General features: G+C 30.3%; 2 protein-coding genes across 14 annotated transcripts in view; one reads left to right on the top strand and one right to left on the bottom strand.

Moving 5' to 3' along the window:
• Positions 1–13,636, top strand: part of mbl (splicing regulator muscleblind) — a 630,287-nt gene extending 616,651 nt beyond the window's left edge. For 4 of the 12 annotated variants that reach the window (XM_076398242.1, XM_076398241.1, XM_076398239.1 and 1 more), the window contains 3 exons: positions 1,223–1,246; positions 5,079–5,163; positions 7,433–13,636. In XM_076398242.1, the coding sequence (XP_076254357.1) occupies positions 1,223–1,246; positions 5,079–5,113 (59 nt within the window). In that variant the 3' untranslated portion in view covers positions 5,114–5,163; positions 7,433–13,636. The remainder of the gene's footprint in view (positions 1–1,222; positions 1,247–5,078; positions 5,164–7,432) is intronic. The other 8 variants (XM_076398234.1, XM_076398236.1, XM_076398238.1 and 5 more) reach the window with 3 other exon arrangements.
• Positions 13,637–15,348: 1,712 nt separating this feature from the next.
• verm (LDLa and CE4_CDA_like_1 domain-containing protein vermiform) lies at positions 15,349–25,303 on the bottom strand. Of its 2 annotated transcripts, none has more exons than XM_076398229.1 (5): positions 24,981–25,303; positions 19,627–19,747; positions 19,420–19,553; positions 17,135–17,284; positions 15,349–16,713 (listed from the first exon to the last, which is right to left on the bottom strand). In XM_076398229.1, the coding sequence occupies exons 1-5, from the start codon at positions 25,024–25,026 to the stop codon at positions 15,557–15,559; spliced, it is 1,608 nt and encodes a 535-aa protein (XP_076254344.1). In that variant the 5' UTR covers positions 25,027–25,303; the 3' UTR covers positions 15,349–15,556. The 2 variants fall into 2 exon arrangements, with proteins under 2 accessions (XP_076254344.1, XP_076254345.1); XM_076398230.1 differs by lacking the exon at positions 19,420–19,553 and adding an exon at positions 19,107–19,219 and having other exon boundaries at positions 24,981–25,189.
• Between the last annotated feature and the right edge of the window lie 1,841 nt (positions 25,304–27,144).

Below are 27,144 nucleotides of genomic sequence, written 5' to 3'. Positions count from 1 at the left end.
AATGTTAATTAAATCATGTGTCTTATTAGGTAGCATATAATGATAAAGTATAATTTTACTTGTACTGAGAGTACGTAAAATTGTGATGCATGTATTACAAAACGTTATAATAAGTATTTGTCTATTTGACCTAGACTCTTAAATATACATATATATATAAAGATAACATAATATAAAAGAAAACCATATTTGCATTTTTAAGTAGGATTACAATGTTACTACGCAGGATAGAAGTAATCAGGCTCGTAAATTAATTGCTAGTAGTTTTGGTTAAAGGCCCAAGCATAGTATTTAATGACCCAGTGAAAATTTCGATAGGCTATCGGGCCAATAAACTTAAAATATCAACAACATTAATAAACAACCTATAAATATGTCAAAAGTAACAAAGTAAGCATTCCTATATTTGTGCGGATATGCCCCAATACAGAACAAATTTTATTGTAAATGTAATAAAACTCCTATATATTCAAACTGAAATGATGTAACATTTTTTATTGCCTCTGGACTTGCGTTTCCTTAAATATAAAATATGCCTGATATGTTTGTGTCATTGAATGCTATGTGAGCGTGCGTAATCAGCTGCCAGCGAACTTGATCTTAACTTACAATAATATAGTGCCTTTAGGCTGCTGATCACGCTTTGCTGAAGGAGGTGTTGGTCACATTTTTGCCATTATAGTGTTACAAATTTCTTTATTTTTCCATGATTTATATTGATTTAATGTGTACCTTATTGTTCTAATCCGGAGGTGTATGTATTATTATCACCGCTACTATTTGTAATAATAATGCTTGAAAATGCATGATATTTGTTTTATTAATCATTTGCTTATTATTTTTGACTACCTTCAACTTCCTTGTTATTATTTTGATCCCTTTTTACGGTCACACCTTTTTTTTGTTTTTTGACAACTGGCTTCTTGGCGTCGAGACGACACCCCCCCGCAGGGTGAACTCCAAAGACTTGTACTCTGCATTTTATTTTTTGTGATTGTTTAACTTTTTTTACTCATTGCTTACCATTTAAAACTAACCCAAAAATATTGTTTAAAGAATTGCTTGTTTAATCATATAGACAAGATATTTTCATTCACATTTTGCTGTTGGGAAGCTATGCTACGCCATTGTGTACAAATATGTTTTAAATGGATGTTTTTAGTTAAAAAAAATGAAATCCCTAAAAGACATTAGGACGAGCTGATTCATGTTGTTTTTTCAGGTGTTCCGGAATTACCAATACTCAGTAAGTTCTTTGCACATTTCATTCGCTTTTTGCTTTTCTATTAATTTAAATATCATCCAATATCTAAAAATATTCGAATAAATACAAAGTAGGTGCAGAAATAGTGATACATATATAGTTATCAGGATAGTAAAATCTAAGTTGGCTATATACTTTTCGTATTAAAGCTCGCAGTGTTACTTATTTTTATGCTTTTTATTATCAACATGTTACACAAAATATTTTCAAATATTTTAAATTAGTATAGTACGATGTCTTATCTCATACAATAGTTATATCTTAGTTTCAGTTTAATTTCTGAGCAATAGATAAATGTGAATTGAAAATGTTAAAAATATCTCTTAACTTAATTCTCATGCTCCTCACCTTGTCTTATTTTTCTTACACTGGTGTTGATTTTTGCACTATTTCTGTACTAATTCTAAAAACATAGTTCCTTTCGGATTCATAGCTTACCAACTGCAAATTGTAATTTCTATTTTGGTAAGCCAAGCACAAAAAGTAAACTGTTAATAGAGCTGAACACAACAAATGATATTCCAGTAGTGAGCTCCAATCAAATTGTTTAGAGTGATATTAGCTTTATTAGTCCTTTGAATTACGATTTGCCTTGGGTCCAAACAAATATATCTCGATACTTTAGCTAGTACCCTAAATTAATCATTAATATTTCTACTCTTCGTATTGTTGAGCTGCACATTCTTAATATGTTATGGCAAATTGTAATTTGAAATAATTGTTTAAATAAAGCACAAAAAGCTTGGAAAAAATATACTGAACACGCAATAATTGGTGTTTCAGTTACTCCAAAAATTACTTCAAACTCTACAAAATATCACCAAAGCCAAAATAAAGCTAGAATACTTTTCTTTTTGGAGTGATATACTTACATGTTTATGATAAATATTAACTCAAAAGGCAATTTAAGGAGTTATTCATATCAATATCGCATGAATTATCTTTTGTGTTCTTTATATTGTAAACATGATTGGTTAATATTTTCCTAGATAAAATTAATAGGAAACATAAATAAATAAATAAGAGTTTTTTAGAGACCTGATTAATAGTGTTATAAAGGCGTAACAATATAATAACAGAACCTCTCTGAGTGACTTAGGTGCTTTGTATATTATGATAGTCTGACTGTTATTTCTCTAAGTCCGTTTAAAGAAAACTGTTAAGTGACAGTCTTTCTTAAATTGGCTTTAAAGTATACTTAAACTAATTTGCCATAATTTGACTCTTAGCTTAGTAGTAAGTAAAACAACAATTATATTGTAGATAGTATATTAATGAAATACTGATACATTTATATTTTATATTTTTTACCCTTTATTAAATATGTTATGTTTGCAGAATTCCAGCCGCATAGACTAATTGTAGCATCGCAGATTTGTACTACACGTAACAGCTTGTTCAGTCATTATTTTTAATACTCTTTTTAACAGTATTGCTGCTTTCGCTTTAGGATTATTATTTTCTTGTTGTTTTAGGTAGAATCCAAGTTTGTAAGTAATACTGTCAACTCTTTTGGCTCTTTATACATTTCTTTCTGTCCTATTTCGTTTCTCTCATCGATATACATTGAAAAACGTTTCTATGAAAACTGTTGTGTGAAATTAAATATTGTTTATGAAAAATGTTAATGTTTAAATAATGAAAAATGTTTAAAAAAACTTAATTTCATGTAGTATTTAACAGTTTTTATCGACATCCGAATATTTTGACTATTCTTTTTATTTAAACCAAATGTTAATTTCATTTAAACATCATTTTGTTGAATTAATGTATTAAATCAATTTTTGCTTAGTTATTTTAGTTGACATAATACTGATATTGTTATTAGTGGAATGAATTAATTGGTGTAATAATATTTTTAACATATGTTGATATAACGTCATACACAGTAGTTGAATAATATAAATTTTATTTGCTTTTCTGTTTCATGCTTACACATTTACCTGGTTTGTTTCGTGAACCGTATGTTACTTTCTAACCGACAAATTTTCATTTTCTGACCACTCAACAATCTTTTGCTGTTACTGTATCTCTTGGGAACACCGACGCTGGCCTGATGGGACTGCGCCCACCATCACCCTCAACCATCATTTCTATCACTATATCCTTTACAAATGCTCGAACCTTCCTTTACATTAACAAACGAAAAACTGAAAACTATTTTCCGAAATGATCGTGTGTGGCTTTTAAACCAAAACTGGTGGTGTATGGTGGGTAAAATAATCGTACTGGCTGTATAACGTACTGTTGTCGCATTGTTCTTATTGGCTGCGTGATGCGATGACGCTTGTCGCTGATGCACAATATACTGCATGTCGCCATAGACAATGGTGCTCCCTCCAACGCCCCCTTTGTGATCTACACTGACGAGCAAGGACAGGTATTCATGTTGTTTAACTTCGTGTAAGCTGTACTACATCGCTAGATCTTCACATGGATACATATATAGAACAGGAGGTTTAGTTTTGTTTACGCGATATTAAAATTTGATGATTATGTTACTGTTAATACAGTGCTCAACAAATATTAATCTCCTGTTCTTAGTAAAAGTATGTAATCACTATTATAATAATATGTAGAACAGCCTGCATGATTTTGTTTAACTAACAAGTTACAATGTTTGGCTTTTGCACATAAAATATATCACACTCTTTTAATGCTACGACAATATTAATGCTACGACCAATATTTAACATCCAATGTTATTAACTTGTTTTTATGTAAGCTTTTACAATACAGTATGTCATGTATCTATCATTTTTCATAATGCTGTAAAAGAGTAATAAACCTTGAGCTTTATTATATAACAACCAAAAGTTTTATTCTATTTTTCTATTAGCCGTTGTAACTTGTTTGGTTTTAAACTCTAACAAGAGATGATGATAGATTAGGTTCGATTCATCATCGTCTTTTACTCATAGAATGTTTTTTTTTCATTTGGCTTTTTAAATTAGTGATCGTTTTTTTTTCTAATGCTAAAGTAGATTTTTATGCGTTTAAAGTTTAACCATCATCGTTCGTTATTGATTGGTGATGAATACACTAGTCAGCTTCTTCATACACTTTAAATGCTTAACAGAATAAAATAAGTCAAAATTAATAAGTTATTTGGTTCTTGTTTATTTTTTGTTCGAAATTTTCTCGAAATTTTGTTGCTTGACTATGTGTACCTTTTGGCTTTTATTTATTATTTTTCATAACTTGAGATTTTCAAACATTCTGCATGTAATACACTACCTATATACCATTCCTTGTTTTAACACATGCTTTTGGTTTTGGCCCTTGCTGCCACAAGCTTACTGTTGGTATTTAAGCCTTATAAAACTACTCCAACATCATACATACTGCTTTTAAATAAATTAAACCGAACTTATAATTTTTCTGATATGCAGTTAAGTATAATTCGAACAATTGTAATTTAGATTTACCGCTGGAGCTCCAATCTTATTAGAATTAGATTATAGATTATTAGAATTGTGCAGAATGATTGAACGATCTAATTATTACAATAACAGACAGAATACAAAATTAAATTCCTAATTGGCATGCACATATCGAAGATTTAAATTGCGTGTGGATGACATTTATAGTTTTAGGTTTAGAGTGCTTATGTATGCTGTTTTATTTTTAGTATTAAATGGTTCTCAAATTGTTACTCGGTTCACGTGATGATGGCGCATACATGTGCACCGAAAGACACATTCCAAAAGACATATTCTTATTTATTTAATTATGAAATAAATTAAGAACTATTACTGTATGATGAAGTTAGTTATGAGTGGCGTGGTTTTAATAAGTTTTTGTCATTTTTCAGTTACTGGACACCCTCCCGGTGTGCCAAGATTTTAATCGTGGCCTTTGTACCCGGCCTGCTTGCAAATTTGTACATCTACAGGAAGGTATGTTTCTACAATTATTATTCTTATTCATATTGCACATTTATCATTATTATTAAGTTTTTGATTAGAATAAATACTAGATATATTATTATTTTTTTTTTATATTTTAACGTCATGGTATATTGATTTCTATATATTACTTCTTTAAATATTTTTCATTATTAGATGTTGGAATAAATTCGTTGCGTTTTTATAAAAATATTTAATTTAATAGAAGGAAATATTTGCATGTATTGACCATTGGATTCCTTACATCTTTTAGGAACTTTATAGATGCTATCCAAAAGAAATTGTCCTTTGAGCAAAACTATTCGTCGAGCCATTTTGTACCGTCTTCGAAATTGGCAAACTATTCTAAAACTCCTGCTCTGCAAGCGTCTGCCCCATTGATGCGAAAAATTGATGGTGGGACAAAGACTATGTCTGGAGAATACGGCGGGTGCGGTCATTTGTCCCATCTAAGTGCTTTCAACGCTTTTTTGAGCGGTTTTGCTTCATGAGACGGCACAGTATCGTGCTGCAAAATCACTTTAACGTGTCTTTGGGCCTATTCTGGATGTTTTTCGATCAATGCATGGTTCAAATTAATCATTTGTTGTCGGTAACGTTTACTATTAATTGTTTAACTAGGTTTCAACAGTTCATAATACACCACGCCACTCTGGTCCCACCAAACACAGAATATTGTCTTGCGACCAAAACGATTTGGCTTGGAGTTGATCGGTGATAACCATGATTTTTCGTGCTTAGGGTTAGAGCCTCATCATCCATCACTATTCAATGCAGAAATGACTTCCTTTTGAATTATTTTCCTTTTGCCTGTCATTCAAAAGATGTGCTCTGGTCTTCCTATCTTTTGGATTTTAGCCAATGCTTATAGTCGGTCGCTAATCGTTTCTTGGGTCACATTTAACGCTTCTGCCAATTGTTTTAGGATTCTTTTTCGATCTACCAGAGCTTTCTTTGTTTTGTACGTCGAAATCGTCACTTTTAAATTTTCGAAACCACGCTTTACATGTTTTTAAGGTTAGAACATTCTCACGATAAGTTTTTACCAGCAAACGATGAGTTTCAGCAGCTTTTTTGTTTTGATTAAATAAGAAATTTATTACTTGCCACAAATGCACGTTTTCAGGCATGAAACTTTTTCGTCAGACATTTTCAAAGAGGTAAAAATCTACGACGGGCACTTTTGTAATCGGGCGAAATATACAGATTGGATCTGTAACTAACAACGATTCGTTAATACATCACTTTGTGCTCTTGGATTGCTGTAATAGATCTTTTTTGTTTTGTCATATTGACAGTAGGTCAGAAATCAAGAGATGTCTGTTAGGGCCTCTCTAAGCGTTAGTTTGAAAGGAAGCCGATTTCCTTTCTTGTTTGTCATTATCAAGGCTTTTCGCGTTTGCTTACTATTAATAAGTCATCTTCCAATAATTTCCAATATATCCAACTTATTCATTGTTTAGGGGGAACAATTTAAAACATATTCGCTTGCCATGATAAATATTATTATGAATGATTTGTTTTAAAGATAATTCCACTAAGATCTTCATATATCAATCAGCGACCACTCAGCAAGTGGATCAGCCACCGGCACATCCGTACTATACGTAAATTTTAACCCGCCGGCATAATGCCGTTATTTGTCACACACCCTTAAGATTCTGAAAATTTTCTATTTTTCTGTTCTGTACAAAGTCAGTGTATACCCATTTTTATGATCTTATGTAAGAATCATTATAAATCACACTCACTGATCAGAAGAAAATAGGATTGCTCAGTTCATCTCCCGTCAAAGTATTCTTTCGTAATAAATTAATAACCCTCTTAAAAGATGTAAATAGTTTTCTATACTTTTGCTCAGCTAGAACATAACTTCTTAACCAAAATCACTTTTTTCATATAAAAATAGTAAACGAAGTAAAAAGTCCTACTAAACCACTTTATGTGTCACAAAATCTCACATATTTAATGAGATATAAATTTTTGTTACGTACTCTTCGATGATATAAAACATCCTAAAATGAACATGTATAGATAACAGCTGTTTTACAGCCATCTTTTGTAAAACGCTACCAATTAATTCCACCATCCAATCGAATTGTTGGCATATTTATCCTTATTTTGTTAACGTTATTGGTTTTAAATAAATTTAATTACGCTCTATCTTCGATTAATAATGTAACTTTCTGTATATTGATATATTGTTGGGGTATTTTTTTTTGTTTGTTTAAAAAGTTGTTATATTTGTTGATTTTTTTAGGAGAGGGCGTGGAAGTGATTGACCAACGTGTGGCGGTATGCAGAGATGCCGCTAAGGGCCAGTGTTGCCGGTCCTCTTGTAAATACTACCACATCCCCGTCGATTTGCCACCGGCCCCTGTCATGGCTGCCCTGTCCTCCTACCTGCAGTAGCGACAACGATAGACACCGAAACATTATTTACCACAAGTTTATATATTACATAGACGTTTTATTATACATTATATACCTATTCGTCATACAATGACAAAATTAATTTCTGTTTTATATTGATAATTACGTTTCATTTCAGAATTTAGTCTAGTTATTTTTAAGATATATTGAATGAGTGAATGTGAGGATGTATTCCCGTTTTTTCTCTGTTGGACATAACATTTCTTCCCTGATCGTAATCTATTAAATACTTTAAAAAAAAATAAGGTTGTCAAGGAAATTTTTATTAGTCAAAGGCTATCGTAATACAACTAATTGCTTTACAGCAGAAATGCCCAAATTCTATTCAAAAAAATATCAGTTAATTGTCAAACAGGGAGATATCTGGAACATTCCTTTTAGTTCCGGATTTTTTTTCGTCGTATTTTATTTTAAAATTATGTAATGTTGATCATCGTACTATGATGTGGAAATTGCCGATTTTGTACCAAAACGTGTAATTGCAGCAGGTCATAACAGAAAATCTCACAACTGACAATCTAGGCAATTCCGACACAGTGATGGCGATGGTCGTTTGTACATTTGCTGTGATTTTAAAATGTTGGATGTAGAAAAAAATAATTCTAAATTTATATGAATAGTTTTTACAGTCTGAAGACGTGTCAAATCAAACTCGCCGGGCGCATCTCTACTCGTTACAACGAATAAAATATTTTCTATGACCACAAGTCAGACATTATTTAGCTCTGAAGTGATTTCAAAATTTAGTTCGACGGCAAGTGCAAGACTGAAGTTCACTTTGGGAATATTTCCGGATGGCGATGCGAGTTTGATTTGATATTTTACGATTGTTAGTAATATAAGTTTTCTATAGGCCCATTTTTCCATGCCCGTTTATATTGATCCATCATATACGCCCTCGAAGAGAACAGATTTAAAATATACCCCCAAATATGTTTTCTAGAACATAAGTAAAAAAAAATGGAAAAGCGGTGTCTAAGCAGAGTTCAAGGTAATGTTTTCCCAGTTGTGCATTGGAATGAATGTGGAAGCTGGCTAAACATTATTCAGAAGCCACCAACCAAACGCCTGACAGGTTCAATAACAGGAAGTGACTACATCAAAACCTAGGGCTAATGATAAAATTGGTCTAGTCAAAATCTTAAGTGTGCGTGATGATAACTCGATATCTCCCAATCAAGTGCCACAATTTCAAAGCGTTGAAGTTAAACATAAATAAGAATAAACACAAAATGTTCCTGATAAGCATTTAGAACTTTATTCCATGGTTCGACGTCGATCTGGTATTAAAGGGCGAGAAGGCCGATTGTGATATCGGGTGGTCTGAATGAATGTCGAAGTGATCCCTTTGTATTTTCCGCACAGATATATCCATAGTTTTCCTTTTCTGGAGTAATAAAGCTGTAGCTTTAGTGCTGTTAGATTTTAAGAAAAATTCCTACGAAAACGAGGAGAAGAAATTGACTGAAAGTGATATTTTGTTACGTTTTTAACTATAATCAAAAGTTTTTAAAGATGAAATTTGATATTTAGAAATGTGTTCCGTCATAGTAATAGACGAATCGCTCTAATTAGTTATATTTTTACGAATAGATTCAAACCAAAGATTATATACATTGTTCATTAATTTTCCATTTGATAGTTCGATTTTATGGATATATCTTTGCTCGCCATTTTTGTATATAAACTTATATAAGTTTGTAACAGAAAAACTCGCATAAAAGAGTTACTTTATTTGTCATACATAGTGTTTTAAAATATGCTAAGTCTAACAAAATATTCTGACATCTGATTATATTTATACTGTATAATATACAATATTAAATACACATCGATAACAGTAATACCAATCTCGGTTAAGGCATTCAATACATATATATTTACATTGAGACCGGATAATTTTCAAAAAACATAACAAAAAAATAATACAGATGTTTCTTCAGCTCATTTTTGCTTTAACATCAGATCATTAGTACAGAGTTAAATTATTGAGTGATTTATTCGAGATTGACGTTACCTTCTTTCCCTTTAATACCATGATAGAGTGAGAGCTTCCACGTCAGAGCACGGGTCTCTGCTTTGCTTGTAGTGCGTCGCATCATTTGCTAGGTTAGCCTATCCGTTGGGTTGCGCCTTGAGTGCCTCGTGCCTCTTACCCCTCCCCCGCGTTTATAGTCCAGGAAGTTGTTTGGTCACTGCACCGCCTAAAATATGGCGTCGAGGATATTAATTCGATTTCTCCAGAAATTCAAACGTAAAAACAACAAGTTCCAACTTCTTGGATGATTTCTGGGGTGATTTAGCCCAAACTGTCGCTATAGTAATTTGAAACTTTATTAATTTTAGTTTTTTTTGTCCTTTTTTAATTATTTTATTCCAACCTCTCAATTCTGCCCGTGAAACTTTGCATCATATGAAAATAACTACGACAATCACAGGTTTGCAAATACAAGAAAAATGTTTGTGGTAGATTTGTAGGCATATTGTCATAAACTTTTATAAATTGTGATAAAAGCTGAGTTTCATTGTGGCAAGAGGAGGTCGTCATATTGTAATCACTCGCTTATGTAGTATAACATAATTAAGCAGTAACAAGTAAAAATAGGTTTCCGATTAAATCCTTAATATTTTTGTAATTAATACTCATAGTTTACTTTTACTTTACCGGTGACTCCACTGTGATAGTAAGTATGTTTATGATATTTATCATATAATTTTGAAGTATTTTTCATTTTTTTTTTTCATTTATCTGTGGTTTTAGAATTATTAAGTTTGACACGTTTGGATAAATCATCCTAAACTGACTTCTACACATTTAAATTTTGGATAACCCTATTAGTAGTGTTTTATTAGTTTGTTTTAAGTCAGATAGTACAGTGCAATTAGGCACACGTTTACTGTGTCTGGCACACAATTATAACTAAGTAGACAGAATACTTTTTCAGCCTGAATGAACTAAAAGTTTCAGGTTGTTCAGTTGTGCATATGTTGAAATTTTGCACTGAACTATACATATATAAATTAATATTTAATGGTAGCTTTTTTGAAAAATTGCATACCTAGCGTGCTAAAAATAACAATAATAATAGTAATAAATATCTGTATGGTTAGATGTGTAGAAGTTGGCATTTTATAATATATAAGTGTTTACCTATTCATTGCTATATTATTATGATTATTGTAGTATATACATTAGCTTAGAATAATTTTTCTTAACATGTATTGTTATATTATATTGCATGTACCCCTAGTTAACATCTATTCTATATTTAAATAGTGCATAGAATTAGCTTTTACCCTTTTAGCAATATTTATTTTAACGCATGTTAATGCTTCAAGCATATTTGTTCTCCCTTAATACGGATCACCCCGCTTTATTTTTACGCTTTTGCTTTGTTATATCCACGAGATGATAAGATCATGACAATTGTTTTTATTTCTACAATTTTGTTTTTTCAAATTTTATGGAAATTTACTGTTTGGCTTCCATTTTATTACTAAATAAGAAATTTTGTGATTTTACATTTTTATGGTTGTCTCGTTTTTTTTTAATCGTTTTTCTTTCTATAATTTTTATTGTACAGTTGTTGTTGATGATAAATAGAAAAGTTTTTGGAATTTCGTAATTAGATGGTATACATAAAAGTCCTTTTGTAATGTCGCCTTAAATTGCATATTACCGGTCATTCAAAATCGTATATTACTTTCTGGGGTTTTCAGAAGTCTAATGAAAAAGACATTTCCTTCTGTCACTTGTATTAATAACGACAATCATTACTGATTAATAACATAATACAGAGAACGAACGATGCATATAATATACGATTTTGTTTTGAGTTACTATAGTCAATAGTAAAAATAATGCTGCGAAAATATTTTGCTTTGCTTATATGGCTACGCCTTATTGCCCTGGCTTTGCTGACAGAACAAAGACAGACTAACACTCTGTTGGTATCATCTTTAGCCTCAGTTTTCACAATTAATTTACATGTTACACATTCGTCTTTGTAAAGGCCCGTCAGTTGCCTGGAAAACTAAATAGATATAGTTTTTGAAAGCCAATTATATTTTTATATATTTATGTATTTTGTTGAGGATTTTTTCATTATTTTTTTGTTGTTATATTTTTGGTAACTGACTATGGCGAGTTAAGTTGGTGAGATTTCTTACTATTAAAATAAGCAGCGACCTAAGTAGGCATATAGGTCTTTAACCTAGTTGTTGTTATTGATATATTTTTAGGACATCTAAAACTTTCTGGAATAAATAAACAGAGTGATTCTAAAGTGAGCCACATAAAAGGACTTTTTATCCCTTCTTAAAATACCGTAAATGTAAAGTAACTATGATGTAAATAAGGTGGCTCATTATTTTTTCATTTTATCAACAACAATTTTGTGATATTTTTAGTAATGATTGTTATTTAAGTCACATCACGAAGCAAACATCTAGCTGTTTGCAACATCTGCTGGAAAATGGATGCACATATGTTATAAAGAGGCTTCTATTTTTCATCAGAACTGTTAAGCAAAATGCTTTGAAATATACTGCTACTACTATTTATTTAATGTAATATTTCAAGATCATTATAGTAAATTTGTTATTTTAGAAGAATGTTCCATACAAAATTTCATAATTGAAACAGTAAATTTAAAGGTTTGTCCATATGTTATAAACTATAATATACATCCTTTATAAAGCTATTCTTAACCTTTGATATAAATTTCTTATTATAGGATGCTTGCTATAACGTTTACTCTACATATGTGATAGTAAATGAATATAATGTATAATTTGGTTCAGATTCAATATTGAATTATATATATTCCTAACGCACAGTTGAAAATAATGGTATAGGTGGAAATAATGGTTGATGTTTGGTAATATAAATGTAGTACATAGCAATAACATCGTAAGAGTTTGCAACATTCGTCTTCCAAATATGTTGCACCAACATACAACCAGCTACAGATGAGAAGTGAGCAGAAAAACAACAGAGGTGCAAACTTTTAATTTTATGGCAATAACAAAACATTTTTGATGGAATACAATCCTGCGTAAATCTATATATATATATATTATATATTTTATAATAATTTAATTAATAATCATACAAGAGTAATTATAGTATACATAAATCAGCAGTATATTTTGGGCATGTTACTTTTAGGAATTTATCTACAATAATCCTGGAGTAAAGGCGAGGATATTCAACAATAAAGCGGAGACAAGAAAAACTTAACAGATTATTTTTTGAGAAATATAAATTTTATGATTGTATAAATAATAAATATATATAATATAAATATATTTACTTAATTGTCATTAAAAGATGTCTGTAAAAATATAATAAGAGTGTATGCATGATATTTAGGACACGAACTCAATATATTGGCCTGTTTCCTCGTTATTGTTGAATGCATGACATACATGTAGGAAATTACTTATAAAATATTACTACTTATTATAATAAAACCCACTCTTAAAATAACTGGGGGGTGTTGATATTAAAATTATTTATTCTTGTAAATTCTTGTATAAAATGTAAGATTTACTTTTCCGGTATTGTTATAACAAAAAACATTCCTACATGTTTGTCTTGGTTTAGAAGGTAGTGAACTAATTTGATAAAGTGTGTGATTATGAATTTTCCAAGGAAGTTGCCGACTACCCTTGCCTTCAAAGTTTGGTCAGGATTTGTGTTAATTAAGTTGTGCCATATTTTTAATTAATTCTGTCCATCCATGTTTTCAGTGTCAACCATTTTATTGTGTCACATTACAAAAATGTATGTTTTTGGATTTTTTATTTTACATTACATTCATTTATAACGTTGTAGTCAAACATTTTGTCAAGTTCTCATGTTCACATTATGTCTTATAGACATAAATATTGATATACTATTGTTTATTATTAATTGATATGTAAGAATAAACTAATGATGTGATGATGATCAGTAGATCATATAACAAGGGGCTTTTAGGCCTCTCATTTTCTGAATATAGTAGAGATAATAAACCATTATGTGAAATTTTATTTAGTTTTTATTTACTATCCAGCGTTACACAATACCCTTGTTTTTTTAAGTCCCAAATTTCTTAAACCAATTGTTCCGTCAAATATGATAATATATATCTATATATGTTACTTGTGTATTTGGTCAGCGTTTGACACGTTCAAAGTTATATTTAAATAAATATTTAACACACACACATTTTTGTATGTATAATTAACAAAAACAAATATACATATGTAAAATGAAGGCTCAATTTTGAAAATTAATTTTAAGTATATTTATGAATGGTGATGGAACTTTTCTAAATAAAGTTTTTTCAATTACTTATTATAAATTTTGTCTTTTCATTTGAAGGACATGATTCTATATTGTGAAATGCATTTTATTTATAAAATATATTTTACTACTCAATATATCTATGAGTTTCAATAACTATTTTACGATTTTTTAATTTAAAATTTTCGGACAATATGGCGGAGGTGCTTTATTATTTCAAAATTCATTTTTATATGAAGGTTATAAAATTATTAGAAAGTTCTGTTTATTTCTGTATGTTCTTTATATTAAATGGTGCTAAAGCAAAATGAGTATCAGTAAATAAATAAAGTAATTAGTTTAATATTAAATAACTAAGTTATTAATTAATTTGCTCTGTTTAGGTCGTTCATTATGTAATCTCCATAAATACACTTGTCTCGGTGGTATTGTAATGTCTCTTGATCCGTCTTTAAAATGACAATTGGAGATAAATGTAAAATTATTCCACCATGACAGCTATTACATTACATAAAGAATTATACTATTTGATTAAGAACAACATCAGAAAATTTCAAGATTTTCATGATAAAATGACACAAACATGCAAATGTACTTTCAATGAGGGTTTGAATATTTGAAAGTCGTAAAATTCTGAAAAAGTGAATCTATTTCTTCCTTATCACTTCGTATTAAATATACTGTGTGTATTTGTAAAAAAATATTAGTTAGTGAATGCTAGTTTGTCATCTCTAAGTTCTGCTGTTCAGTAATGAAAACTCTATTTCATGGTATGAAATAAATATTTATTACTCTATAATTTATCATTCAGATTAATTTTTATGAGTCTGAATATACTTGTTTCATTGGTATAATTTATTTGGATCTGATTGCTTGTGTAATCAAATTGATGTAGTGATAGAACATCATTCACGCAATTTTCGGTAGACCTTAACAGTGAATTCAATAAAGCAGGTAAGTGCTGAATCTTATATATGTTTTCATCTAGATCTACTTGTAGCATGTGTACACACTAAATAGATACTAATAATTAGGTGGTGATATATTATTCGAAACAAGCAAGTGTTAAAGCAATCTCGTTTAGCAATGTAGACTATCGTCATGATGTTATTGAAAAAAAATATAATAGTGGATTATATAAGTTAAATTGTTTAGATATAATTTGTTATTTATGTTATACTAGATCCTATCAAAGAAGGAATAAGAATGAAACACTTCATCATTAATAATTTTTCTAAGACTACTTCTATTAACTATTGTATATTAATTTACTTATTATATGAGTTTCTTGATAAAATAGCGAAGGGAAATTTAATTTTAAAATTTACGTTTTCTTAAAAGACAAGACTAATTTATTTCACTTTTTTGTTTACTTTAAAATAACTGGTTGTTATATACTGGCAAGATATCTCATTGTATATGATATATTAAATGCATAGTAAAACAAAAGGTAGTTTTAAAACTTTATTTTATAACAAGTATTTTGTAAAAATTAACATTGTTATTGTTTATAATCAAATAAGATAGTATTGAAAGAATAAACCATGTGGCAAGTCTATTTCTAAAGATTCTGAAAAGTAGGAAAATATAATAACTATATACAAGTCTTTTAAATTAATTAGAAAACACTTCCTAAACATGATAGTTTAATAAATAAATTTATCTTCTAGCAGAGAAACCATCGCCCGTGGGGTCTAAGAGCCATGGGTAGTTATTAGGGCATTCCATACAAGTAAAGAGACGCAGGGTCTCCCCGGGAAGTTCTCTGGTGGTCAAGGCACATGAGTTTGGAAGAGAGCAATAGGGTTGACCTTTGATATCACATTTTTCTTTCCATTCTTGGAAGTCTCTAAGACCATTCAGCTCAGTTGGATTTTGCATCCATTGGATAACTTGCAAATTAGTAACGAAGTATACGTCGTTACGTCCCAACATCTCTTCGATGAATTTAATAAGTTCTTCTTTGAATTCCTTTTTGCTCTTGAGCCATGAGGCATGGAAGTGGAGACCAAGTGGAGCACGGTTGCTGTTGAAGTGACGGTTGAAGTTATGTCTCAAGAGACGGGCGAACTGTTCTCCGGTTTGGATGTTAGAGCAAGAGTCAACCATGTGACAACCGGGAAGAGATTCGTCAAAAGTAGGGTCATCACGTCTATCAAGTTCGTTCATAACCATTTCCCAAACTGGATGGGATCTAGATGGACAGTTATGGGCGTTACCGTTACATTTATGTGGCATTCTGAAGTACAAGGTGTAAGGCCAGATTGGTACGCGTCCCAAAGATGCGGTGATTGATGCATCATATACAAAGAATTGATCAGTCATCATTTCGAATTGTTTGTTTCCTCCTACTCGCAAATAAGGAGCACGGACGCCAATGATGGATCCATCGGTAATGTTAGCGAAACGCTCCACAATTAATCTAGCTCCAGCCATTTCGGCTAACCAATCGTCATATGATCCTTGGGTCCAGTAATTTGGATCTTCTTTGTGAGTGAGTGAAAATACGGCAATCTCATGTCCCTTCCTATGTAAGTCCTGAACGGCAGAATAGTTGGTGTATTTGTGCGAGACGAAGAAGGTTCCTCTTATCTGGCATCCGTTAGGGTTAGCTCTTTGTCCGTTGAAGATTTCTTCATAAAGATCGATGTTATCAACATTTACGGCACCGTTGAAAGTAATGGTAATCATTTGAGGTACATTGACAGGTTCCAATGTGCCGGGAATTCTGGTACCATCAGCTGAGCAGTAACAGTCGGGAAGGTTACATTGAGTAGTATCACAATCTGGAGCTCTGTTGGGATCAGTGTCGACAGCTGAAATTATATAACAGGATATAAATATATGTACATGAAAAAGTAAAAGTATAACCATTAAATGTTGGTCCTTTTTAGAAATTACTTAATCGGAATAATTTTAACTGCCAATTGATTCCAAAAATATTAATATTTATTTATGTGATTTCCATAAAAATATGATAAATTTAATTTTTTTTCTGTATATATTGAATATGACTAATAGTAGAACAGTAGCAGAACCACTGGTTTATGCAAATAATAAAAGTATTAGATAACCTGTTTATTATTTAAACTGGTTATTTCATCAATTATGAAACGAAAGATAAATCGATGATATATAATCTTCTTGAGCTATATATTTTGAAATAATATATTAATGGTATATGTTTTGTATTATTATATAATAATTACAACGTGGGTTTCAATTTTATATACTTACAACACGCGTTCTCGTCTGATTCATCTTTGCAATCGGGTTTTCCGTTACAGAAAAGTTCTTTGTCGATACATTCTCCGTTTCCGCAAGACAATTTTCCTTCGGAGCACACCGGTTCGTCGGTCTTAAGAATAGGAAGTACTTTTCTTGGTTCTAAAATTTATAATAAAGTTAGATATGTTTGATTCAATCGACTTTCTCTCGCGCTATCTGTACAGGTCTTTTGTGTGGTTTGTGGTTTGGGGCAATAATACAAAATCTGCTGTTATGTAGAGAGAAACTGACTTTTGAACACGATTTTATTTCACGGAGATTTTTTTTGCTCTCTCATGGGAAAATATTAAAAATCAATTTCCTCGAGGAATACAGTCCTAGAAATGATTGCTATTTCTTTTGCATTATCATACATATTTGATTGGCGTTTTATACATTATTTACACATTTCTTTTTACATATCGAAATAGAAAGTAGACATTGTAGATGTTGTAAACAGTAAAAGGCAAACAGGTATGGAAATGAAAGTTACACTGACAATACACAGTAATTAACACATACATATACTAGAAAATTAATGGGTTAACATACACGTAAAGGGAAGACAGTAAGTTGCACTACATGCCCAATTTAAAAATTTAATTCAATAATATTAAAAATTAATACTATTGAATTAAGATTGAGGAAGTTCACTCAACATTGTCGGGAATCAAACGAACATATTTTAAACCAGGCATTTTGAAAGAAAATAAAAACATATATCATGCTTGTAACTAACTGCATTAACTATATCAATGAAAGTCAATGAAAGAATAATGAAACAGTCATATTGAGATAGATTATAGAAGTTATATCACAAAGAGGAAGATGTAGAAAGTGTGTAGGTGGATAATGTAATATATATAGAATAAAATGTTTCATGCAATTCGAATGGTTTATAATAATAATAGAAAGGTAGTTATTATTGTTAAATAAAAGTGTGGTGCACATCAAATATGTTACATAATCATGCAAAAGTTGGTTTAGTATTTTAATCGTACCACAGGCATACCCTAGATATAAAACGAAACATAAAAGGTACATTAAATTCAACAATGATATTTTCTATCAATTATATCATTATTGATTTTTTGTAAGTGTTAGTATTTGAGTGCATGCATCTAAATAAAGATTTAAATAAAGAGATAGGTTTTAGTGAACTACTACTAATTTATTAGACAAATATGTTAGTGGTTGGTGCAATATATCTACTTTCTACTACTTTACTTTTACAAATTCTACTTGTTGTTTTTGTGTGGCTCAGTTGGAAGCGGTATTTATAATTCTTGTGGTAAAACTTGTGTCACTAATAAGTTTATGTGAAGGATACAAACTCTATTCTTTATGAAGAAGTTCATTTCGGTTCCACTATAGAAATTTGTGGATTGTTTCATTAATTAGTTTCACTTTATATATTTTTTAACATATGAGAATAAGAAAATTAATAGGAAAATATAAATATCATATTATTTAATAATTAACTTTTAGAACTAGTATAGTTACAAAGTAAGTTTCATAGAAATAAGTTTAAAAGGGCTAAAGAAATAATTTCCAGATAATAAAAAATAAGTTTTGCTAAAGCCGATTAAAGGATTACGTTGATAATTCATTTTGAAAACAATGGGATTTAAAAGGGACAAAAAATATGTCTGAAAACATATAAAGTGATTCCGTTTTAAATGAAATTGTGACACAGAATTTTATCGACGATCCCAGACCTTCATTCTCTATTTACGGCAAGTTTTCCAGATTCCCGAAGCCGATGTGGAATTTGCTGAAAGATTTGAATCAAAAGGTTGGTTTTTTTATTTTCCATCTCTCGTGACTCAAAGCTTTTCCGCTGGCATACATTCAAAAATTTATTTGGAAATCTCGACCGTATCTGGTAATTCTGGCACCCTCCAAACCGTTCCTTCACCGCACTCGTGGTGCGACGACTTACTTTCCAACTTATCGCAATTCGTGACTTTTCCCTTCCAGTCACAAGTTTGTTTATCGATGTCAAACGCCAATCCGCTGGGACAAGTGATTTGTTTCAAACCAGACCTTGTACACCTGTACGTCAAAATTTGACTTGAATATTATTTTGTTTTGACCAAGAAACAGTGACCATGGACTCTATATATGTAAATTAATTCCGATAATGTTACAGAAATGTTTGTTTTTTTAAAGTTTCAGTTTGTAAAAGTAAAAACATTGGACAAAATGTGATGTTTTAAATATAGCATCGTCACTATTCCTTCCATATCACTTACTCTCCAGCCTATCACAATTTTTAACGTTAGTTTTCCAGTCACATGTTTGTCTATCGATGTCAAAAGCTAAACCAACTGGACATCGAACTGATGCCAGACGTGTGATACCATTATTATCACTATTAAAATCACACCTAAACAAGAAATTATATCAGTCACAGCTGTTCATAATTCTACAACAATTATGTGATCTTATAATTATTTTACCTTACGACATCACGACAGTCTCCTTCTGTTGTTAACCTAAAATATTCATCGGCTGGTCTGTTCTGACATAATTCTTCGGAGGTTGGTTCAGAATCGCCATCTTGTTCATCTTGAGCAAACGCTATAATAAAAAAGAAACATCTGTTTTTAATGGTCGTTAATTTACTTTTAATTGATCTAACTGGGTGAGTAAAAGGAGGATGATGATCTTATGCAACGAATATTGAATAATAGCACACCAACGATATGTTAACTTCGTCGAGAACCTTGTCTTAATGATATAACAATATTAATGGTATGTTTTCTCGAACTATAAATAAACAAAGCGACGTAAACAATAAATTAAAGGATTTCTAGGCGATTTGCGAGACAATGTTTTTGATCTCTGCTGTATATAGAAACTTGTTCTGTATCAAATTCAATGGACGGCGGCGCGCAACTTTCGTGTGACCCAGATTTCGATTACAATTTAAGTAACTTTTTCACTTACGCTTTCAATATGATATTTAAAATTGAAAAATCGACTAATCGTTTTTCATTATAAAGTAACGAACTGGATTAACACGAAAATACGCTCTAGATGTGGTCAGATGATAGTAGAAAAATTATGCACAAGTCTATATAAGAATGTGTTACTTTATCTTATTACTTAATACTTATGACTAAATTGTATCCTATTTATATAACATGTAATTATTGCGATAGATTATTAGAATTAAAAGATACATTTAAGAGGTTTACTTTATTGGAAACCTTCAATGAAACCTTCCAATGAAGTTCCTTCAGAGTGTCATAAATACTTTATGATATAAAGAAATGCTATAACTAATAATGATCTATTTGCGGAAATTTTACTTGCTTTGTATAATTCTAAGAAAGGTGCAAACTCATACATTGCTATACTTTATTCTTCAGCTTGAAAATTCGTGAGCTTTGTTTTCTAGGCTGTACAAGTAATGTTTTTAATATGGTTAACTAAAACCATCATCGAAAGCTATAGATATATTCAAAAGATGAGTTTTTAAAGTGGCTAACATTTTTTTTACAACGTTGTACTGATACCAGCTTCAAAGCTAATTTACATTCCTTATAGAATATTGTTTAAACAAATGAAAATTAAAAAAATGGACTATGAAACTCTGTATACAATACTACAACATAAATATTAATAGTATTAATATTTATAGAAAATATATACATAAATATAAACACGGGCTACGAATTAAAATAACTGTGTTATTAACAATAACGCTATTTAGTATTTATAATGTCTTACAACATTGAAATAATTCATTAACATAATTTGTGTAATTATTGCTTCACTTTATTTAATTAAATGGAGAATTGTGGATTAACTTAATGGATATTTAAATAAGTAAATTAACAGAGAAATATCAGTTGTCACAGAGAACAGATGGATATAAAGAAAGCTTGAATAATTATCAGTAAATATTTAAATAACCAAATAAATAACGGTTTTTATTTACCAATCAAAGCATATGCAAGTTATTTAATGTCTAAATGTTGTTATTTTTCGTAGTAAATGTTTAAAAGAGAAAGCTTAGCTAAATGAATACGTATAATATCGCAAATATAATATATTTGAGAGTTGATAAAATCTGGAGAATACCAATAAATATTAATAGAAATCCACAAAATTTTTTGAATGCATAATTTATTACTTATGTTTAGTCATTAGGAATCGTTTAATGTGATTGTTATTTCAATGACGCTGAAAAGAATAAAACCGATCATACAGAGAAAAAACCTAATACCAACACACCAATTTGGGTTTATTAACAAGCACTCAACAATTGACCAGGTCCACAGAATAGCAGATGTCGAAAAATAGAAAAAGCCCACGTAAGTAAAAAATTATGCTCAGGTTTGGCATGAAGGCCTTGTTCATAAACTACAGAAAATGCTACCAAAATAACACACCGGACTATTAAAATCATACATTACAACCAGAATGTTTAGAGTCAAATAAGAAGAAGCTTATTCTACAATAAAAGAACCTAAAGCAGGTGTACCACAAAGAAGTGTACTGGGACCAATGCTTTATCTACTCTTCACTTGTGATATACTACAAATGGAGAATATTACTATGGCTACGATGATACTGCGATTATAGCTGTCGGAGACAATAGTGAAGAAGTAAATAATAGCACAAGCTTGGAAAATCAGAATTAATGAAAGTAAATCTGTACATGTGCAGTTCACCTATAAAAAGACCGTACAAGCACCAATAACATTAAATAATATTGTCATTCGATATAGCAACAACGCTAATTATCTCGGAATGAATCTTGATGCAAAACTTCGCTGGAACGAATATATAAAGAAGAAAAGAAAAGAACTGGAATTGAAATATAGGAAAATGTACTGGCTAATTGGAAGAAAATCACATTTATCAGTACATAATAAATTGCTATTTTATAAACAAATACTGAAACTTATATGGACATACGGAGTTCAATTATGGGGATGTTCTGCAATGCGTAACATAAATAAAATACACATTTTTCAGAACAAAGTCCTGAGAGGGATTGTGGGCACACTCAAATACTATAGGACTGATTACCTACATCGAGACCTTCAGATATCCACAGTCAGTGAAGAAATCAAGAGAATTGCAAGGGGGCATGAGGAAATCCATTCTCATGAGAATACTGAAATATTGCAGTTTGTATACCACAAGAACAGGGCACAGACTCAAAAGAATCAAAATATCTGATTTTGTGTAGTGTTGTGTAGTGAGGTGCATATAATAAAAAATACAGCAGTGGCATGTACAAACATTATTTCGCCAGAGACTGAGATAGGACCGATGAGTCATCCTAGTTATATACCTAGATTTAAGTTAGCATAAAGACAAATTGTAGGTTAGACGAAAACGACTAGTAACAATGTAATAATTAAATAATAATAAAAAAATATTCAATAACGCGTCTTTCGCCTTACTATTTTTTTACAATACGAAAATATGTGTCACTCCTTGTAGGTTGTATGCAAATGGAATCAGCGAGATACGTAATTATGCAGCGAGAATTTATTAAAATAATTATAAATAAGAACCTCACCCCCAACCAACCTTGCCCAACCCGTCGAGCTGACACGTTAACGTTGGTACTACGGCAGCAGAAATAGCTAAATGTTATTCCAGTTGCGACATTTGATATTTGCTTCTTCACGGCAATATGATTTCTCATTTTTTGAAGATGATAAAAAGATATTTCCAGTTGATTAGCGGATTTTGATTGATGATAACTGAACGCCGATCACGAGAGAAAAGGTCAGGGACGAAGTTGGTTTAGAATTGTTCGAAGGAGTGTTAAATGTTGTCGATTTTTTTTCATAGATATCTGGTTTATTTACAATACATATAATACTGACAATATTGTGGTTATATGTTAATCAGTATTTATAATTCGGTTCAAAATTGACACTAATTAATTTAATTGAAATTAATTTAACTCGAACAATTAAATTCAAGTTGTATTTAATTACTTTAAATTATGAATGTCATACACATTTTTCAGAAAATATTCACAAATATATTTATTTGCAGTTTATACAAATAAAGTGCAATATATTTGGGAAAATTAGTGGACTGAAGTTATCAAGACACGTGTTGCCGCACAAAGAAATTTGTGTTGTCGATTTTTTTTGTAGATATCTGATTCATTTACAATAGATATTATACTGATAATATATTGGTTATATGTTAATTACTATCTATAATTCCGTTCAAAATTTAAAGTAATTATTTAAATTAATTAAAATTATTTGGCCTTGTTTCATTTAATTTAATTGAAATTAATTTAACCTGAACAATTAAATTCAAGTCCGTAGTTAATTACATTAAATTATGTGAAACATTATAATGTCATTACTCGAATTTATCAGAAAAATATTCACAAATATATTGTTTTTACGTTAGGACAAAATAATGTTGCTCTTGTCAATGTATTTACACGTTTCCACTGTTGCAGAAATAATCCTTGTCTGCAATATATTTGGGATAATTAGTTATCCAGACACATGTTGCCGCACAAAGATTCTCGATTTTTCCTAGATATCTGGATCATTTCATAGAATTACAATGACTATATATTGGTTACATGTTAATCAGTATTTATAATTCCATTCAAAATTGAAACTAATTACTTTAAATTATGTGAAACAGAATATTATTATCCACATTTTCCACAAAAAATATCCACAAATATATTGTTTCTAAGTTAAGAAAAATAATGTTGCTATTGTCAATGTATTTGGACGTTTCCACTATTGCAGAAATAATCCTTTTGTGCAATATATTTGAGATAATTAGAAGACTGAAGTTATCAAGACACATGTTACCGCACAAAGGAATTTACTGTCTGCAAATCAACCTTGAAGATACTGGTTTCGTTGGCTACAAAGTACAAAAGTAAAAGTTATTATTAAGTTCTTTTAAGTCGTTTAAACAAATCACCATACCGGAAAGCTACCGGCTGGCTGAAAGATTTTTCGTTTGCCTTGATTGTCATTGAAATGAAATTGTGCGACGACATTCTTGTCACCTCGCCCATGTCCGTTTTGAACATTTCAAAAAACGAAGGAAAAAAAAACGTATTTAATACGCGACTGAAATTTTACGGATTATGCAAGACGCCGGCCGTATCTTTCTAAAATCTGAAAGTGATACGTTTTAGCTTTCCAATCGTTAAAAATTGTCGTAAAGATTTGCGTTGCGGAACCATATTGAAATGCTCCAGGCTCTGTTCCCGACGAGAATGAAACAAGGAAGCGATTCAACAACGTGTTTTTTTTTCGTACTGTCCATTACGTATTCATCGGTGTTAAGGTGCAGTTAAAAAAAACGGTAGTTCCAAGTAAAGCTAGGGAACGTGACAATTAATATTAATTATTGATGAATGCAATTATGTTAAATATGGAAATCTAACGTTACTCTAGCAGATCTATTTGTAAGTCACTGTTTACCATTAATAACGTCCGATATTTCTTAAGTATTTCTGTAAATAATGATTAATAATTTAGCAAACTTACAAAAATATATTGCAATCGGTTGATGCAACATCCAAAGATAATTGTAAATGTAATACAATTAAAATGTGTAATGTCGTATTTGATATGCAGCGTTTGTATCAAATTACCGTTATTAAATTTAATAACCTTAAAATAATTGTTAATTGAAAACGTACAAAGGTATTAAAAAAACAAAGAAACGTTTGACCTTGAAGAAAAGATCATCACAACCTCCATTATGCATGAAGAAAAAAAAAGGAGAAAAAAAAACAAAATAAACCCAAAACCACTGGTATCGAGAAGGTCAAAAGTGTACTCACCTACACCTAACAACAAGAAACACAGCCAAAGTCTTTTGGCATCCATGGTGATGGATCGGTCACTAACCAAGAAGTGAATACAGGTCCGCTATATATTTATATTGCGTGTGGTTTTTTAACTGCGCATGTGTACTTCTTCGTTCTTCGTCTTGTAGCAGCGGACACTTTCACCTGACCAAACTCACTGCCAACTGGAACGTTTGTCAATAGGTGACTCTACTTATATGTAATGATATTTTTGATTTCTATAAGCTCCCGCAAGAAAACGCCCAGAACTGTTCGTAGAAAGTCAGTGGCGCCGTTTGAGTTCCATTTAATGTCTGATATTCGCGAGAAAGCGCCAGCTGCTTATAAATACTCAGTTGCAAACCCGTAATAAACCCAAATCGATAGATAATACTATCGTTTGGGATAATGCAACCGGATTCCCGAATTTTGAATTTTCGGTACCCAAATCTTTGCTCATCTAAAGCTTGAAGCAAAATTGTTTTAAAAAATGTTAACTTTGCCTTTAATCAACTAGTTTATTTTGCTTTTAATATATTTCTTGATTCTAGACTTCATTTTGAATCCAAGTTCAATGTAAATTATATATTTTCATATGATGTTTATGGTTACTTTTTATATTAAGGTTATAATATTATTATTATATTAGAAACATATATTAAACTCTGGATTTTCATCAATATAAATACATTGCTACTAAATTTAATTTAAATTCAAACATTTCGTGTTATTAGTTTTTGCCCCCTTTGTTAATTTGACTCGAGCGAATTGAAATCTTATATAGAAACACTATTTGATATTGTGGTAGTAAGGAATAGGCCATAAAAGCATATATTTAAAGAATATATATAATATTTAATACATATAAATTAAGATAGAAGACGTATTATTATTATACATTATTAAAATATAATTACAATATAAAAGATATACGCAAAAGATATCTTCCATATATTAATATATAATCTATTAATGAATTACTTCTGGATTTTCAATCGGGACTAAAGTTTTAGTAGCAGAAAAATTATATTAAAATATCTTTGCAGCTTGGGGACTCAAATAATTTATTATTATTATTTTTCTAATTTTATCTAGCTTATTAATAGTAGATTTAGTTACCAAAATTTCGAATTTGTATCCCATATTACGATTTCTATTCTAGAAAACATCTTCAGAGATGATTTTCACATAAGATACTTGTTAGGATTCACGAGTATCTGATGGTTTGGAGCGCACATTATGCAGCTAATATTTTTTTACTTAATTTTTGTTATACTAACTTCTAGTTAGTTACTCTGTTATTCGATGCAAAATTACTAGTCATATTCAGTTGATATTTCATTGTTAAATGTTCAGCTGTTGCTTTTAAATAAATAAAAATATGTGTTGTCAATTAGACTGACATATTTTTAAACTATATTAATGCGAGTCTTATAACGAAAAGTGAAAAAATAGTAATATCGGGTACATAAACGTACTACTATGCTTTATACACTATTTTGTATAAATAGTTTATTTTACATATATACACATTAATATTCAGACTCATTTAGATTAAATCATCTACTGATTTACATGTTTCAGTCATCCGGTAATTTCTGTGTTATCGAATATCTGATATAGAGATTTACATATAGTTCTACAGTTTTTAGTAAATTTCTTAAATCTTCAGTTATAGTGATGGTTACTTAACTGATCAATATTGATCTCTTTAAATTTTCTGCGATTGCTTAGCTGCAATTTTCTGTATAATGTGATAAAATAGTAATAGTTAATCGCTAAATATAATATATTTATGTTAGCATTTTCAATTTTTCGAAATAGTTGATAACTTCGGTTTCTGAAATCTGTTCAATTGACTCTCCAAGTTTTTTAAAATAAAGCAGTAGCCAAAAGTTTAAGGCGGATAAATATTTAATGAATTTTCCATAGACAGAAAGACGAAAACGTCAGAAACAAATTGTCGTTAAATCTTGAGATGCAAAACTTCACGCAAATGATGCGTAAGAGTTAATTAACATTCCTTGTTGATAGTCATAATATCATTCTTTTTTTATTCACAGTAGTTTTCTTACCTTTAAGTTATATAATAAAATATTTTAATCTTGAATAATAATGTAAATTAACTCTCAATTCCAAATAAAAAGATAATACATCT

Source organism: Rhynchophorus ferrugineus, unplaced genomic scaffold (genome assembly GCF_030347505.1).
Source record: "Rhynchophorus ferrugineus isolate W39M unplaced genomic scaffold, kcgeb_rfMv2 rfM3, whole genome shotgun sequence".
In the NCBI taxonomy this organism is placed as follows: domain Eukaryota; kingdom Metazoa; phylum Arthropoda; class Insecta; order Coleoptera; family Curculionidae; genus Rhynchophorus; species Rhynchophorus ferrugineus.
This window is presented reverse-complemented; position numbering and strand designations above follow the sequence as displayed.